Raw genomic sequence first — 19,502 nt, 5'->3', positions numbered from 1 at the left:
AAAACAATAGCAAGAACCTAGAATGATGTTTGTCTGTTACTGATTAAGAAAATTTTAATTTCAAAAAAAAAAAATTAGTTAACAAAAAAAAAATCTCAAAAACAAACAACAGTATTTTAAATAGTTTTCTAAAAGTCTTTTATATAGTAAGAGCCCTAGTCATACTTGAGTTAACTGAATTATAGTCTTACTCTATCTACTTTATGACCTTACAGCATATGCATATATCAGTATACATGCTAATAAACTAATGCAATATGACTTCTACAAAAAGGCTTTATATTCCTTTTTTTAAACCAAAGAAATTGTTTATAGTCTTTGTATAATCTTTTGCTACTTTGGTAAACAGTGAACTACTGCAAAACAACAATTTTAATTAAGCTTTTTGTAATTTTTGCTTGTTGTGTTTACAACGAACGCATTTGCTTTAATTACTTTTAAAACCTCACATTTTTAACCAACAAATTTATGTTAATTAACAATGCAAGTTCTTAAACAGTTATAATTTCTAAAGTGTTTTAAACAGTTATTCATTTAATTATTAAAAACAATTATAGATTAGGCCAACGTGTCAGCTGATCATAACTAACTTTATTGTAGTTGTCTTAGGTTATCTAAAATTTAGTATTATTTTTTGTCAAGTAATACACGGCTTCTGTTATTTTATGTTTGCTTCTTGGAAAAAAACAAAAAAGCAATGTTCTTTTTCTTTGCTTACAAACATGTGTTTGTGTTTACTGATTGTATAGTTTTAAGGTGCGAAGCTTTACAAAGAAAACTATTTATTATCTAGTTGTTGCCTAAACTAAGCTTACACACTGCGGAGGTAAATTTTAAAAAAATCAGTTGAATCAATTTAAAGGTTTTGTATAAGAAAAAAGTTCATATACATTTTTATTCCTGGGTGTAAACTGTTCTTTATGTTATAACACATTTGCTCTTGTTCGTGATTCTTTGGTTTTTGTTTTTAAGTATACATTTTCCAAAAAAAAGCCCGCCAAGGAGTTTTAGTAAATTGGGTTAATTACTCATCTAGCCTGATCTAGATCAACAACTACTAACTTTTAATGTTATTTGAAACGTATAAAATCCGTATCAATAAAGTATTACAAAGGCTTAACCTTTCCATTTTTGATTTTGGTTGTTTTAAATAGTATTTAGCATACCATACTAATACCGTACTATTCCAATACAAAAAATTTTAAAATACTACAGTATTTTAACTAGTATATCAACTTTAACTTTTTTTTTTTATTGTTTTCAAATAATCAATATTTAGTTACACTTCACATTTTCTTTTTAACAACAATTTACAAACAAGTGATAAAGCGTAAATATAATAAACTTATCTATTAAGAAAACTACTGTGTACAATATTAGTACTCTGATCGTATTTTATTTAACAACTTATATTGTTTCGAGAAGTACTGCAAGCATAAGAATGTTAAAAACAAAACTAATACAAATATATGTCAAGAAACCTATCTTCAGAATTAGTAATAACAATAGAATAGTTAAAGGTTCGGCAGTCTTTTATAAATAACGAGAAATATTTTCTTCGGCGATCAAACTTATATTTAAAGTAGTTGAACAAATCATTAAAAAGGTAAAATCATTAAAAGAGAATACCAAAAACGTGATAACGTATATAACATAACAAAAAACACGTAGCTACTCACCATTAAACTAAAAACCTAATTGTTTATCTCAAAATATTTTTTTTTTCAAATTAGCCACAGTTTGCCGAGCCTTACAACAAACAAAAGTAAACAGTATTTGTTAGAATTATAAGCTCCTGTGCGGGCAAAACTTATAAGTTTCGCTTATAATTTGTACAAGAAATGCTCACAGTTTTTTCAATCTTCAACGTACTTCAAATTTATATAGCTTTACTTATAACTAACTAGATTGATTAAGTAATAATATTTTGAAAAGTTGCTTCAAGTTCTCACTTGCATTGGTTTATATTCTACAGTCTACTACTGATTCTGACTATGATTCTATGTAAACTAATAACGTTATAACTGATAAACCTACGCAGTCAGTTTGTTGCTGCGGCTGAAAGTTTAAATAAAATATTAAAAGTATCTTCAAATTTTTTAAATGATATTCGCCGCTTTAGTATATACATTACAACTTTTAAAATTTGTTGAATGCCAAGCGTTGAAACGTTGCAAACTTTTTAGTTTCAGTTATTTTGATTATTTCAAATCAACATGCATAATTAAAAAGTACAACTTAGCAACAAATAAAGTAGTTTACTTAATTATTAGTGTGTTCTATGTAATCTACTGCGCGTATAAAGTTTTATTTGTCGGTTAACTGAGCTCACCTTTTTGAAAGTCTGATAAAATGTGTTATAAATATTTTTCAATAATTTTGTTTTGCTGTTGTACTTCCTTTTGGAAACTAAAAGTTGTGTGAGTTATTAGCAATAATAATGTTAATTTGTTAAAAGCGTACCTTCAAAAATAATAAAATTTATTATTTTTATAAATATTCAGTGATAAACCAAGTTTTTTAATTGTAAAGTTGAACACAAACTGATCTAAAGTGTCATTCAACTTATCAAGATAAAACGATTCACTTAGTAAACACTGTTTTAATTGAATTTACAGTTTTAGCTTTTATACTGATTATACTATTTCTTTATTTTATAAAGTAATGCTTAGCGTATTACAGAAAAAAGAGCAATACACAGGACAGAGCTAACTATATTCTAAAAGTGTTTAAAAACAACGACTGTTGCTTGAAAAGAGAAATTCTCAACAAAAATTTTTTCTACGACATAACATCAGTGTTATTTACGTCATAAAAGTGATGAATCATAAAAAAAATGCTAAATTTAATGTGCTACATTTCACTGTTACAAAGATAGCTTTGTTAGCTGGAAAGTTGAAAAAGTATTATAACACAAGAATTAATAAGAATGTGTCTGTTTATTTATGCTTTTCTTCGAAAAGTTTTGATTGAAAGCTTTACCAGTTGTCTCAAAGTATGCACTGTTTTTACATAATGATTGAGTTTCCGGTTTAAAATGACAAATTTCTTTTTTTCAAACTTATGTGCTTACTTTAACTAAAATTGAAAGTTAGCCTACATAGAAGTTGATAGCAAAAGGCTAGTTTTTTGTCTTTAAACTTACTCGAATGTTTGGTTTTAGAAAGTGAACATTCAAAAAATTCGGTAAGTACTACGTAGTTGGTGAATCATCGAGTGCTCATTAATGGTTTAAACAGCTTTTAGGTGGTTAATTGTTTAATTTCATTTGGTTTAAATCAAAATTGACATATTTCAGTAGTTAGTGCTAGCAGATAAAAGTACAAAATAATATAGAAACAACTAAAACTGAAAATATTTTATGAAATTTTCATTAAACTTTTATTGGTCACTAATTTAAGAACATAACCTAGTCAACAGCTTTTTTAGATGTTTGGTATAGCTTTTTTTGTTGCTTTTGCTTAAATCTTTTTTTTTTGCATTTAACGTAGTTTAACTAGTTTTTGCTGTAATTTTCCTATGAAAAGAAAGAAAATTATGATTTAAAGCAATAAAAAAATAATACAGCAAATTAAGTTAATTTAGTTACAGGTTACAGAAAGTAAGCAAAATAATTATAAAAATGAAAATTCTTCTACTTACTATACTTGTTCTAATAATCACACCGTCAGAGTGCTTCAACGTAGAAAGTAACATTGATAAAAACAGTCAAGTTGTCAAACCTTTGCAAGGCAATGCAGAAAATTACTTTGGTAACTCGTTTGTTGTTAGAAAAAGTGCCAACGATAACGAGTGAGTAACTAAACATTTTGCTCTTTATTTTTTGATTTCATATTTAATTTAATAATTATCTGATTTGTACTTTGAAGATTTTTTTGGTCAATTTTGTGTACTTCTTAGACTTTTTGTTTTGAAGTTATAACTGTTTCAGATTTATGGTGTCTTCCCCGAAAACATCTTGGAAAGCTCAACAGAGGATTAGTAAGTTGTTTGAACTTTTTATCGGTGTTGGGCTTGAAATTCTAAAGAGAACTTGATGTAAAAATTTATATAAATACTTCGTTTTATACAATGTTGTTTTCAAAAAAACCACTAAAAATATAGCCTTTGATTTAAACTTTTATTTGGTTCACGATTACAATAAATATGACTTACGTAATTTTGAAATCTTCAAAAAATTAACGTTTTACTAGAAATTTGTTGTTAAAGTTTCAAAACTATTGTATAAAAAGTTATTAGACTCGTGACTTGTTTGCATTGTAAAAAGTTATGTAAAACACGTTTCTTTTTTAATTATTATTTTTTTATTGAGTTTAAGTAAGCAACAGTTATTATTGAAAAAAAAAAACTCAATGCAGTTTTTCAAATACAAGCTTGAAGTTAATATGGGCCACCAAATTTATGTACGCCTGATGCAACCCTTTTTCATAAATACTTACATGTTATAAAATAATAAAAGAAAATTCAAAAAAAAAAAGAGCAAAGCAATTAAAATCAAAACTGTAATTAAAACTGTTTTTAGTCAGAAGTATTTCAAAGCGTGAAAAATGTATTTACAAATAAAACATACTTTATTTGTAAGTACTATTAACTATTTTTCTAATTAACTTCGTAGTTATGATTTAACTCTGTACCGCAGAATATAAAATTTTCAATTCATGTAACAAGTGTGACTAACAGTTAAAATTTACGTTTCAACTAATCTGCGTTTCAAAAGTTCTAAACATGTTTCATCATATAGGTAGTCAAAATGTAATACCACTTTAAAGGTACAAACCTTATCGGTTTTTTATATAATAAACAAAATAAAACACTAAATCACTATCGAGTTATAATATACTCATGTAGGGCAATTTATACGAAAACTATTTTAATATCATATGTAACAAGTTTCAACTCGTAAGTAAATTAAAATTTATACAGGTACAGACAAAACGCAATCTAATGGAAAAGTGAGCCGGTGCGTTCAAAATTCCACAAGTTACACTTGTGAAGATTTGCACTTTGCCTCGCAGCCGAGAGTGTTTGGCGAAAACGTCGATGCTATGAACAACAGTGACTTGCTTGTAGGTTTTACGCTCAGCTTTAAATAGTCTTTGAACTGTCTGTAACTATATTAATTATTTTATAACTTAAAGTTGTTTCACTACGTTATAACACACTGTAGTATTTTGTTTATCGTACTAAAATAAAATTTTTAATTTTGCTAAACTGAGATTTTTTTTTTTCTAAACTGTGATTTGGTTTAACAACACAAAAGTCTTATCAAAATAAAATACTCTTTCAATATCATAACCGAATGTAAGTATCTTACTGTTACCTACGCTTTGAATATCAGCTAAAATTGTACTTTTTGCAGCAGGGTTTTAAAACTTTATAAAGATGTTATGTATGACAGTCTGATAAAAGTCTGCTTTTAAAATTTATTTTAAGTATGTTTTTTTTAGGTCTGTGCTCCTTCCACTGTAGTTTACAATTGCACTAAAAAAGAAAACTACTTCATGCCAGGAAAGTGTTATAAAGCAAACACCCCTAATTTGGAAGAAATACCTTTGCCAGAAGGTTAAGAGTTAATTTGTAAAAATTAAACTTTTCTTTCAATTCAAAATACTATATGTCTTATGTTTTTTGGTTCTGATTTGATATCTTGTTTAGTTTAAAAGAAAAAAATGTATTTGTTAGTAAAACCCATAAAAAAAACAGTTTTACCAAAACAAGCTGTAACATTTTTTACAGTCAACAAATTATGTTTAAAATTGAAGTTTAAAAAAACAAATTTAGCTTTTTTAAGTTATTAAAATTATTAGTTTAAGTGTTTTTTTAAGTTACTAGACTGGGTAAGATTTAAAAAATGAACAAACTAATTAAAGCTTTTCCAAAAGTCACAAATATTTTTAACAGTTTTATGCTTTTAAGGTTTTTGTAAATTTAGGCAAGACAAATATTTATTTTTTATCTAGGCAGCACATGTTTAACTTCTTCAATAGATATTATTCTCTGTACCAGCTTTGAAAAAGTTTTAAAATTTTACGTTTAATTTTTTACTATTTTATTGTAGCGTTTTTTAAAGTAAGCATTCTTATAACACCTTAAAGTAGTTTTAAACTATTTTTTAAAAGTAGTTTCTTATATTCGTACTTCAGATACTGACATTATAAGAACTTTTTTACCTTTTGATAAAATCATATTTTGAATTGAGATATAATAACTAAAACTTAAATGAACTTTTACAAAATTAAGTATTAGCTATGAACACTTTATAAATATTTCTATAGTAGTATTTAAAGTTTTTCTTTTGAATCAGAAATAGTAATAGCTATATTTAGCTATAGTTGTTTATGGTATATTTAGTTTTAAGTTGCTAAAATTACTAAATAGAAGTTTAAATGTCACAGTGGAAAAGTTGATGATTCTAGCAAGTAGAACTTAAAGATAAAACAACATAAAAAATAGTTAGAGACTAATTGAAAAAAAAAACTTTAAAAACTTCAAAGTGAAGTAATAAAGTATTGCATGGTCGGTTTTTGTCGACTAAACTAATCCAAACCTGAAAAACTAAAAGAAAAAAAATATTTATACAAAAATTTCATACTAAAAGCCGTGCTGGGCTTTGCATAAATGTGACTAAATTTTTTTATTGTTTTATTTATAGTTTAAAAAAAATGCTTTACTTAAAATTTTTTAGTAGTAAGTTCAGTTCAACTTAAATATTATTAATAAATTGAAAGTTTTTAAAGTAAAGCTAAATTAAAAAAAAATTATGTCATGCTTATACAAGTATTTTTCATAAAAATCTTTGTGCAAGCTAGTAAAAGTTACCTTTTAGGAATATGTTTTCATAAAATATAACTTATTATGACAATAGAATGAACTTTGAAGTACAATTTCGTCACAGCTAGCTGAAAAGGTGCTCCAATATTAAAAAGATATTAAATTTTTTCTAATAATTACATATTGTAGTTTCAACATTGAAAGTTTTAAAGCAAGTGTAAAGTTGTTGAGTTAACAGTAATTAACATGTATTAAGTGCTCTAGTATCTTATTTTGTTCTTTTTTCCGGAATAGTACAAAACTTCATAACCTCATCTGTAGCCGCTTGTGTATGGCTTTAGTATATTTCAAGATATATGATGTAAATTCAAGACTTGATGTAAATTCGAATACTTTAAGAAGCATCAATGAAAAAAAAAGAATATATGAATCTAATTGTTTATTTATTAAAACACAAAAAACGCGAACAATTCAACTCTTTTTTTTTAAACACGATACATAAATTAAGCACGAAAAACGTTTTTTTTTTGTTACAGACTTCCAACAAAACATTTTTTTTCAGGATGTCCAGGACCCACGGACATCGACGTGATATTCCTCATAGACGGATCCGGATCGATTCATTACTACTACGAGTTTCCCTCCGTTTTGTACTGGATCAACGAGGTCGTGAAGTTTTTTATGGGAGAAAACTTGGGCCTCAGAGTCGGCGTCATTCAGTTTTAGTGAGTTGAAGCCGCCTTGTTCGTTTGAATCTCGTAAAGTCATGTTTGGTCGTACACTTTTGAAATAAGTTCGCTCAACTAAAAAGTGCTATTAAAATAAATAAAAAGTTTTTTTTATTCAATAAACTTTAATTATTTTAAAAGTATCAAAAATTTAATTTTTACTACAAAGTTTCACGTTTTTTTATAATTTATAAACGTAATAGCAATTTGTTGCAAGAAACAAATAAAAAAATACAAAAACATTAAATCATAACCAGTATTTAGAAACAAACATTACAGAATGAAGGTGTATCAAAATTTATAATATTTATTTTTACAGTCATATTTATACGCGAATAGAAATTGAGCTGAGCGAAATAACAAGTTTTCAAGAGTTTAGTGTAAGTTAAACACTACATTTATTTATACTTGTTTTTTATAATTGTTTTATGTCATTTATAATTTCAACAAAATGTTTTTGATTATTTTCGACTTAATAAATATTTTCAATATAAAACAAATTAAATTACTAGTAACTAACAAATGTTATTCATAACATTCTGACTTTATTTAAACACTTTCAAACATCGTTACAAAAACAAATTTGCTTGAGAAAATATTTTTAAGTATCTTGTTTAAAAAACTTTCAATTTTTCAACGAACAAGTTATAATGTTATTCGACCTACGATTAAGCGTGTTAAAATACAAGTACAACTAGCTTTTGTTATTGCTTGAGAAAATACTTTTTAAGTATCTTGTTTAAAAAACTTTTAATTTTTCAACGGACAAGTTATATTGTTATTCGACCTACGATTAAGCGTGTTAAAATACAAGTACAACTAGCTTTTGTTATTGCTTGAGAAAATACTTTTTAAGTATCTTGTTTAAAAAACTTTTAATTTTTCAACGGACAAGTTATATTGTTACTGAACCTACGAACAAGCGTGTTAAAATACAAGTACACTAGCTTTTGTTATTGCTTGAGAAAATATTTTTAAGTATCTTGTTTAAAAAACTTTCAATTTTTCAACGAACAAGTTATAATGTTATTCGACCTACGATTAAGCGTGTTAAAATACAAGTACAACTAGCTTTTGTTATTGCTTGAGAAAATACTTTTTAAGTATCTTGTTTAAAAAACTTTTAATTTTTCAACGGACAAGTTATATTGTTACTGAACCTACGAACAAGCGTGTTAAAATACAAGTACAACTAGCTTTTGTTATTGCTTGAGAAAATACTTTTTAAGTATCTTGTTTAAAAAACTTTTAATTTTTCAACGGACAAGTTATATTGTTACTGAACCTACGAACAAGCGTGTTAAAATACAAGTACACTAGCTTTTGTTACCACTAATTCTAACACGCTCCGCAGTTTTTCAAAAATAACTATGTGTAGGCAAAAGTTCTCGCAATAAATCACGGTGGTGGTCAAACACCAACTACTCGTGGACTGATAAAAAGCAATGAAGTTTTTCGAGACTCCGTGAGAACTAAAGACACTTCAATGGTTCTTATCACTCTCACTGATGGGAAGTTCGTTTATTAGTCGTGTATTTTTCTAGTCAAAATATCTAAATTATTTCAACTTTAAATTGTATCTAAGCTTATGCCAACACTTTTAATTAAACAAAGTTTTAAAAGCTAGAAAGTACAATTTTCAATAAAATATTTTTCTAGATCTACTGACGGTTCGACATTGGGAGCTGCACAAGCCCTTCTGATTGACTTGGGGGTTCAAATGTTTTCTGTGGGGGTCGGTACAGGGACAGACAAAGATGAACTTAAGGTACATTTATTGATTTATTTATTTCAATAATTTTTGTTTAATTTTTTGTTGTTGAATCTGTTCTTATCTTAGACATAAATAACTTGCATTTTTTTTTTACATTTAGTCGCTTTTAAAAACTTCAACGACTCACTGTTTTTATGTACAATTCTTAAGTTTACTAGGAAAACAGTTTTACCAAGTTTAATAGCCATACCTTTTCACTACATTTTACTTTGGTTATTTCTTCTTCTTGCTTTACAAAACTGCACTATTACCTAGCTTTGAAAAGTAATATATATATTTATGCTATAAACTATTAAAATTAAAAACAGCTGCTAGCTGCAAACAACGACGAGCGAATTTATGAGGTCAACGATTTTTCAAAACTCGACGAAATTGTCGCCTCGCTGTCAGCCTCGGTTGTGGAGATCGGACTGGAAGGTGATAATTTACCACTGAGTTTTACTTTCCATTCATAAAATATATTCTATAAGAATAAAATTATAAAGTTTAGACCAGGGGTCGGCAAACTGCGGCCCACGGGCCAAATGCGGCCCGCAAAGGGTAAATCTGCGGCCCGCGAGCACGTTAATTTTTTGAATGGAATGCGGCCCGCGAGAGAAATTTCTGCGGCCCGCGAGCTACTAAATGTGGCCCACTGAGCAAAAATAAATTTTGGTGAATATTTTTTTGGTAATTGGTTTAAATTGATTAATATCGTTTTAAGTCCCTGTATAAAATTTTAAAACATCTAAAAGACTGTATTGCTTTGACTTAAAATTGTTTAAAGACAGATTAGCATTTGACAAGTGATTTTCTAACAGTTTCACAATAACTTTCTTATTAGCTGAAAAAAGAAGTGCTTTGATGCAGTAGGTTGTTTATATAACACTTATTAAGTGAACAAACTAAACACAAATGCTTTCCATGGTGTACAATTATAATGCACATTAATTAAGTAAAATTTCATTCTGTACAGTTGAGATATTTTGTTTAACTTATTAATATCTAAATTCTTTTATAAATGTTTTATCACAGTAAGTTATATCTAAGTGTGCAAAAAAACATTTAAAATAACATAATAGTAATAAAAAAATAAAAAAATATTTTCCATTTGAAACATATTGAATTTTTAGAAGATTTGTGTGTAATTTAAGTTAATTACTGTACACACCAATGTAAACAGACGTTTAGAGCCATTTTTTAAACCTTTTTTTTTTTAATATTTAAGTTAGATTAAGTGTAATTTAATCGTATATATACTTTTTTTTTTCTACTTAGAAAATCTTAGTGTTTACAAACTTTTTTGAAACAGTATATATGTAGAAATTAAAATATACTTGTTATGTAAATTGATAGGTATACAGTTTCATTTTTTAAACAAAAGTTTTTGGTAGATCGAATTCATTTCTTTGCTTTGCACCCTAATATACTCAGATACTATTTTTTGTAACTACGTATTTAAGATATATTATATTTAGTGATGGTAAATTTATCAAATTTAAAAGTTGTTAACCAAAAAAGTTCAAACTCAAGCAATTAAGCAACTTATCTTTGCCACAATATTGGACTAAGTCAGGGTAGTTTGAATACTTTTCAAATCTCAGGCTAGTTTAGGCATTTTTTCAGTATTTAGCTTGAATTTCTTTTTTTGTTCTAAACATTTATCATTTTAAATCTTAGTTATCAGGCTAGTTTTTGGCACTCAGCCAAAACTTTTTTGCTTTAAAGAGTGGCAAACAAACTTATGATTTATGTTTTGTTATACTCACAGTTAATATTTAAATATAATATATTTTATATTTTAAGTCTTGCAGCTGCTATACTTTGAAATATTGTTTATATTAATTTATAAGTGTGAACAATCAGTGTTGACATAATACCTTGCATTTGAAAATTTGGCTGGAAATTGAGAACTAAAAAAAAAGAGTTTAAAATATTTTTTTTAAACAGCTACAGATGCAGATATGACCAATATCATATTTTCTTATGTGATTCAAATGATCGTTCCCTTCATTAATTTATTATTAATTCTTTTGCCATATTTTGCGTTGTTTGATAATTTATGATCCTACTTAATCTACAAAAAAAAAACAACTTCAATCAAGCTATTGCACGCAGAAAACTTTGATTGTAAATGTGCGTTAGACTTTAACTTATTTTATTTGTGTAAGTTTTGTAGGATCTAAATTTAATTTATAACTATTTAAGGTCAAAAAGTTATAGAAAATTTTTTTTCTCAAGTTTTTATTGCGTCTAAAAAGTCAAAATCTTTTATTAGTTTAATGTTTCAAAGGTTGTGTAAATTTTTATAGTTGTTTTCGTTAATCTGAAACTCCAATAGTTTTGACTTTGTTTCAAGTGTCATATTATGGCACCGCATTTCATTGAATAATTTGTTTTTTCTTTGTAATACCAAGTTAAGATGTTAAGACAAGTGTTTTAAAATGTACGGTATCTCCTTTTTAGTAATTAATTTTGATACTTTATAAATGCCTTGAAAAATTTTTCTGATCAGTCTGTATTACTGAAGATAATCATGCGCTTTGTTAAAACTGATGTAAGCATTTTTTCGTTTCTTGCAATAACTCCTAACTAACGTTTTTTAATTCTTATAGTTCGTCTTATATTTCATATTTGCTATTTTTAAATGCAAAGTTTTTATTGCGATAAAGATTTATTATAATGCTGAAAAAAAAATTCTTCTTATTAATGGGTTAATAAATGTTCATTTTTTCGTTATAAATATTTAAAAAAGTAAACTATACATTCAAGCTGACTTATAACATTTATTTTATTCTGTATATTGAATTCACTGTTAATAAACTTCGTTTTTTTTATTTGTTAACTTTGTCTTAAACAGGGTTGCAAAAAAAGCTGCCTAGTTTAGAAATTTGTGTACTTAGACTAGATTGAACCTGTTAAAGACATTTTTGAAAACTCAGGTCTGTGTGAAACTTTATTTTTTAAGTACTTTAAGTAAATCTATCAATACTCATAATAGTTTTATGATTGTATTGTAGTTTATTTACTGTAATTTATTCTAGGCTGCGTTCATATTTTGTACTTTTTAATAATGATAATATTTTAGTTAGTTATAAAAGCTTGATTAACAGCATTTTTTTAATTTTTTTAACTTTTAGTAAACTTAGACTAGTTTGATATAACTTAAACATTTTTGCTGTTAAAGTGACAACCATGTAAAAGACTAATAAATTAGTAATAAACTATTCGAGCAATAATTATGTAAAAAAAAAAGTTTTAGGTTTCTTCAATACAAATAGGTTATATTTTTATGTTAACTAATTACTAAATTTTTTAAAGAGTGCAAATTTTTAAAATCTTAAAATTTATTTTCAATGATTTAAAAATTTTTTATGTGAAAAAGTAGCTGATAACATAAAAAATGTATAAAAGTCACTCGTAAAGTAGTTTAAGCTTGGTTTTTATAGAAAGTTAGGTTGCAAGCAAAATAATAAAAATATTAAGTTAAACTATTAACTGTGTAAAGTAGTACACAGTTTATTAAGACTTAATTATATTAGTCAATGTAAATGTAAGTCCTTTTTTTTTAGTATTTAAACAAATAGTTTATGTGAAAATAAAAGCAAATCCAAATAATAAACTGAATAAAAGTTAACTTAAAGTGTGACTAAAACTAAAACCAGAAGATTATTTATATGTAACTAAAACTGCGGCCCGCAAAGGTTTTTGAAACTTGAAATTTGGCCCGCGAGCACCAACTGCCTGCCGACCCCTGGTTTAGACTAACGGTTAGCAACGTGCGGCCCACGGGCCGGGTCCGCTAGGAGAAATCGCGTTGTACTTTTCGATTAAGAAAAACTTTTCAAAATGTTAAACTTAGCTTTTTTATAACAACTGTTTTCAAATATTGTGTTCTTTAGGTTTATGGTAGGCAGTGTTGCTTCTTAAATGATTATTTTATTCTAGTTTTGCTTAAAATTATTTTTTACAGCGCACACTTTTAAAATTACGTAACTAAATATTTTTTTAGAAATTCATATTCGCGAAAAATTTTTTGTAAGTCTGGCCTACCGCCTAGTAAAATTTCTCGACTCTAAACTAAACAGCTAAATTAAAACTTAAAAAAATGACCAGTTTTTTTGAGGTGGCGGAAAGCAGAATGAGACAAATAGCTTGTACGAGAGAGCTCAGTTCGGATTTTCCACTGATTTTAATTTACAGGTTAGTTTCAGATTTTATCATACATTTGCAGCAAAAGCATGATACTATTTTACATAAAGATAGAATGAATATGTATTATTTTGTAATGTATTTCTGTTGTATGACTGATTGTAACAAGTGGTTTGTGTGACAATGGAGAACTTCAGAGGTGGAAAATGAGAACTTGCCAGATTTCTGATTTCTCAAAACGGTTTACCATCGAAAGTTAGTTTGAACTAAAATTTAAATACGTTAACCTCGAAAGACGACTTATGTTCAAAATTAAATATAAGCTGTTAATGTGCTTTATTAAAAGGTTGTTGACATATAATAAATATATTTCCAATGTTGACTAGATAAATATTGTTTTACATAAATACTTTTAAGAGCTTGAACTTTTAAAGTTTTGTATTTACTTTGATAAATACTATGCAAAATAACCGTAATGATCAAAGTTTTTAGTTTTTCATTGTCAAAAGTCTAAAAGCGAGTACATTTCTAACTTGATAATTGTTATAAGTGTTTTAAATATAGTCTAAAATTCTAAGAATTAACATGTTTTCTCATCAGATTGATTTGCTGTTGTATTTTTCTCGGTTAAACTTTTTAAGTACATACTTTATTTTGTCAAATTAAGTTTACTTTCTAAATCTAAACAAACACGTTTGTATTTTTATACTTTGTTTAACATTTACAAATTTAATTGACTGTGACAAAGGTGCTCTATATAAACAGATTGTTTAAGTGATTTCATAACAATGGTCTGAGCTAGCGACGCTTAGATTTCTTGTGTATAAAGTTTAGTAGACTTTACAAAAAAAAGCATTTTTACTTAATTTATATAATTTTTAAACTCATTAACAACAGTTTGTTTAATATAACTTAAATACGGCTTTATGAAATAAGACTATAAAATGTTTGAAATTTTTAAAACTAACTTATTAATTACTGAGTAAATAGAAAACTTATATATTCACTTCCAAAGTGTTCCATTATTCTATGCAAGAGAAAAAATTTAAATAATTTAAGATATAACATGAAATATATTCTACAAAAACTATACGAATACATCGTTTGTCTAGACACAAGTATAATCAACAAAGTACATTTTAATTAACATAAATTGGTGATAACCAAAAAGTGTTTTAGTGTAGCCAAATTCTATCTTATAATACAACTTAGGTTTATTCTGATTATTAAAATAGCTTCAAGTCTGATTAATTTTCTAATACTTGAAATTTTTCGCTGAAGTACTGGTTAATTTTCCTAGATGTCTTTTTATAACGAACATCAACTTTTTTAATGGTAGTCCCTACAGAAAACCAATGTCTGTTGTTCAATACCTTAAAAGTCTTCCTGTCTGACCTCATACAAAGTTATTTTTTTATCATGCTTAGTTATATTAAACTAGTTTTTTAGTTTCTGCTTACAATAGTTTTTATGCTAGTTGGTGAGAATAACCTTGAAAAGTTTCATTCTAAGTAAAACTTGGGTATTTTCAATTTCAAAACATCTGATACAAAAAAAAGCCACTAAGAAATACCTTAAAACAGTTTTGCTTTGTTTTACATACATTTGAGCGGTATTTTAAAGTCTGTTTTTAACCAGTATCAGTAATAATAAAATACTATATAACAATTACATTAAGCTTATGACATTTTTTACATAAAAACTTTTTAGATAAAGAAAATATTTACTTTAAGATTAATTTTCATTTTAGTTTTCAAAAAATTGATTTATTATAAAGAAACTTTGAAACGCAAAACTTATTATAATTCGAACTAATTTTTACTTGTTTAAAGATTTTTGAAAGGTTTCAAATCACAAAAAGCCGCCCCTATAAAAGTTAATACCTATATATATAGTAAAGTACAGCTAGAAATATATTGTTTTATTTTTAAGTTGCAAACCACGATGATATGTGCGTATATTTGCTAATGAAAATTTATTTCATATACATAACTGTTTTATATGTTCATAATAACCAATTTTGTATCGTAGTGCAGTCGATAAACCTAAACACTTTCTGTTTATGGTACTACTTGCCTATATTTAACTTGTAATCTCTAAAAATTAACGTCAAGTCCTTTTACTTATTTAAGAGCAAATCAAAAGTATTTGGCTAAAATAATTTTAAAATCATATCAGGTAAGTAATAAAACCAGTAGGGTTTCCTAGTACTGTAAAGGATTTTAAACTCTTTCAAAATAGTTTTTTTTTTAACTTAAAAACTAAATAAACTTTAACATTAAAAAAATTAGAAAATTTTTTTATGTATGTAACAAGTGAAAGTAATTTGTTTTGATTAAACTTACTATAAAAATAGAAATAGTTTGGAGTATATTTAACTTTAATTAAGTTTATCAAAAGTTTGAATTATAATTTTAAAAGTTTTTATTAACGACAAAAATAAAATACAAATAAGCGCTATATAAGTTTGGTCTAAGAGCCTGGAGTTTTAAAAACCTCCACGGATAAAGTTTAATGTCTTTTAAAAGAGTTGAAAACAAGGTTATGAGTCTAATTTTATAATCAACTTATGATAACTTTAATTATAAAATTATATATATAAATATGTGTGATATTTTCATTTTGAAATAGAAATAAGAGCATTTTTATTATTAATTAAAGTTAGTAGACTTCTTCAGTGTCTCTTTATCCGAAAACATCACGTTTTCCAATAATATCACGTTTTCCGAGAACATCACGTTTTCCGAGAACATCACGTTTTCCGAGGACATCACGTTTTCCGAGAACATCACGTTTTCCGAGAACATCACGTTTTCCGAGAACGTCACGTTTTCCGAGGACATCACGTTTTCCGAGGACATCACGTTTTCCAAGAACATCGCGTTTTCCTAGAACATCACGTTTTCCAAGAACATCACGTTTTCCAAGAACATCACGTTTTCCAAGATCAAATTCTTCAACCTCACGTTTTCCGAGTACATCACGTTTTCCGAGGACATCACGTTTTCCAAGAACATCACGTTTTCCTACGACATCACGTTTTCCAAGATCGAATTCTTCAACATCACGTTTTCCGAGTACATCACGTTTTCCGAGAACATCACGTTTTCCAAGATCGAATTCTTCAACATCACGTTTTCCAAAAACATCACGTTTTCCGAGGACATCACGTTTTCCAAGAACATCGCGTTTTCCTAGAACATCACGTTTTCCGAGAACATCACGTTTTCCGAGAACATCACGTTTTCCGAGGACATCACGTTTTCCAAGAACATCGCGTTGTCCTAGAACATCACGTTTTCCAAGAACATCACGTTTTCCAAGAACATCACGTTTTCCAAGAACATCACGTTTTCCGAGAACATCACGTTTTCCGAGAACATCACGTTTTCCGAGAACATCACGTTTTCCGAGGACATCACGTTTTCCGAGAACATCACGTTTTCCGAGAACATCACGTTTTCCGAGAACATCACGTTTTCCGAGGACATCACGTTTTTCGAGGACATCACGTTTTCCAAGAACATCGCGTTTTCCTAGAACATCACGTTTTCCAAGAACATCACGTTTTCCAAGATCAAATTCTTCAACATCTCGTTTTCCGAGGACATCGCGTTTTCCAAGAACATCACGTTTTCCAAGATCGAATTCTTCAACATCACGTTTTCCGAGAACATCGCGTTTTCCGAGGACATCACGTTTTCCAAGAACATCGCGTTTTCCAAGATCGAATTCTTCAACATTACGTTTTCCGAGAACATCGCGTTTTCCAAGAACATCACGTTTTCCGAGGACATCACGTTTTCCAAGAACATCACGTTTTCCAAGATCGAATTCTTCAACATCACGTTTTCCGAGAACATCACGTTTTCCGAGAACATCACGTTTTCCAAGAACATTGCGTTTTCCTAAAACATCACGTTTTCCAAGAACATCGCGTTTTCCTAAAACATCACGTTTTCCAAGAACATCACGTTTTCCGAGGACATCACGTTTTCCGAGAACATCACGTTTTCCGAGGACATCACGTTTTCCAAGAACATCACGTTTTCCAAGAACAAATTCTTCAACATCTCGTTTTCCGAGGACATCGCGTTTTCCGAGGACATCACGTTTTCCGAGGACATCACGTTTTCCGAGGACATCACGTTTTCCAAGGACATCACGTTTTCCAAGAACATCACGTTTTCCAAGAACATCACGTTTTCCGAGAACATCGCGTTTTCCGAGGACATCACGTTTTCCAAGAACATCGCGTTTTCCAAGATCGAATTCTTCAACATTACGTTTTCCGAGAACATTGCGTTTTCCAAGAACATCACGTTTTCCGAGGACATCACGTTTTCCAAGAACATCACGTTTTCCAAGATCGAATTCTTCAACATCACGTTTTCCGAGAACATCACGTTTTCCGAGGACATCGCGTTTTCCGAGAACATCACGTTTTCCGAGAACATCACGTTTTCCGAAAACATCACGTTTTCCGAAAACATCACGCTTACCAAGAACATCGCGCTTTCCGAGTACATCACGTTTTCCAAGATCGAATTCTTCAACATCGCGTTTTCCTAGAATTTCACGTTTTCCGAGAACATCACGTTTTCCAAGAACATCGCGTTTTCCTAGAACATCACGTTTTCCAAGAACATTACGTTTTCCGAGGACATCACGTTTTCCAAGAACATTACGTTTTCCAAGAACATCACGTTTTCCGAGGACATCACGTTTTCCGAGAACATCACGTTTTCCGAGGACATCACGTTTTCCGAGAACATCACGTTTTCCAAGATCAATTTCTTCAAAATCACGTTTTCCGAGGACATCGCGTTTTCCGAGAACATCACGTTTTCCAAGATCAATTTCTTCAACATCACGTTTTCCGAGGACATCGCGTTTTCCGAGAACATCACGTTTTCCGAGAACATCACGTTTTCCGAGAATATCACGCTTACCAAGAACATCGCGTTTTCCGAGAACATCACGCTTTCCAAGATCGAACTCTTCAACATCGCGTTTTCCAAGAACCTCACGTTTTCCGACAACATCACGTTTTCCGACGACATCACGTTTTCCAAGATCGAATTCTTCAACATCACGTTTTCCGAGAACTTCACGTTTTCCCTGATGGATTATTTTTGCTGCTTGGCCAATTGACGAAATTAGCAGTAAAAAAACGGTGGAAATCTGTATATTACAATATAGTAAGTCGTTTATTTAGAGTTTAATTAGTGTTTGATACTAATAACAATAATTAAATTGATTGTAACTAGATATACGTTAGCTTTAAGTTAGTATAATATTATATAAAATTTGTAGAAGTTGCTATTGACTAAAATTTACTATAGTCGGTTTTTATGATATTAATGGAGAAAATACAACAGTTTTAAAACAAATTACCTTCTATTGTTTAAATTAAAAATAATAAACAAACTTAGTTTAAATTTATTAGTAGTCAAAAAAGTAAGCTCTGTTTTATTATATTATTTTAATCAAAAACTACGTAAAGTTATTCTTGTTAATTGTTTTATAAAGCGGAAATTTCAATTTTTTCATTGATTTTGTTTCTGACATATTAAATTGGGTAGAAGACTGTTCAAATTCGAGCAATCCATGTTCTAAAAAATCATAAACTGCCACAACTAAAAAAGTAGTGTGTATTTTTGTAAGTAAAAAAACCGCTCTTAGATCTAATTAATACCTACAAGTCCTCTTTGTTTTTTTATATGAAAAAAATTGAGTACCTGTGATATATTGACAAAATAAGTTTTATACTATACTAATTTTTATAAATTTCAGAAATATTCTTTAAATAAATATTTATAAAATTTCTTTTAGTATCTTGTTCTAATTAAATAGACCTACAACTACTGTTTTTCAAATATATATTTTTTTTTAGTTTTAGCCCTTTAGACATTGTTTTACAACTTAAATTGTCAGAACTTAAACTATTTTAACTAGAACTGTCATGTAAACTAATAATATATCTTTAATCGAAATATAATTGAATAATAAGACCAATTAATAAGTTTATATATACATTAACAATACTATTTACTATTCATAACTAGGAAAAAAAAATTATTAAACTCTTAAAAATC

The 19,502-nt window shown here is 28.1% G+C and overlaps 1 protein-coding gene across 1 annotated transcript; it reads left to right on the top strand.

Annotated features, from left to right (window-relative positions):
* Positions 1 to 3,622: 3,622 nt before the first annotated feature.
* LOC145850115 (integrin alpha-11-like) lies at positions 3,623 to 13,765 on the top strand. Its single transcript, XM_082955261.1, has 11 exons — positions 3,623 to 3,792; positions 3,932 to 3,981; positions 4,924 to 5,066; positions 5,448 to 5,562; positions 7,334 to 7,496; positions 7,819 to 7,879; positions 8,878 to 9,014; positions 9,159 to 9,267; positions 9,582 to 9,690; positions 13,379 to 13,455; positions 13,751 to 13,765. Exons 1-11 carry the CDS (start codon positions 3,623 to 3,625, stop codon positions 13,763 to 13,765), a joined length of 1,149 nt encoding a protein of 382 aa, XP_082811387.1.
* Positions 13,766 to 19,502: the final 5,737 nt, after the last annotated feature.

This window comes from Thalia democratica, chromosome 2 (assembly GCF_965202585.1).
Source record: "Thalia democratica chromosome 2, ktThaDemo2.hap1.1, whole genome shotgun sequence".
NCBI lineage: Eukaryota > Metazoa > Chordata > Thaliacea > Salpida > Salpidae > Thalia > Thalia democratica.
This window is presented reverse-complemented; position numbering and strand designations above follow the sequence as displayed.

What these genes read in the sequence shown, in the direction of transcription:
- LOC145850115 (XM_082955261.1), top strand. Translation starts at nt 3,623, where the DNA reads ATGAAAATTCTTCTACTTACTATACTTGTTCTAATAATCACACCGTCA. An exon ending in CAGACAAAGATGAACTTAAG is followed by an intron (nt 9,268 to 9,581) that starts GTACATTTATTG and finishes AATTAAAAACAG; the next exon opens with CTGCTAGCTGCAAACAACGA. An exon ending in TGTGGAGATCGGACTGGAAG is followed by an intron (nt 9,691 to 13,378) that starts GTGATAATTTAC and finishes AGTTTTTTTGAG; the next exon opens with GTGGCGGAAAGCAGAATGAG.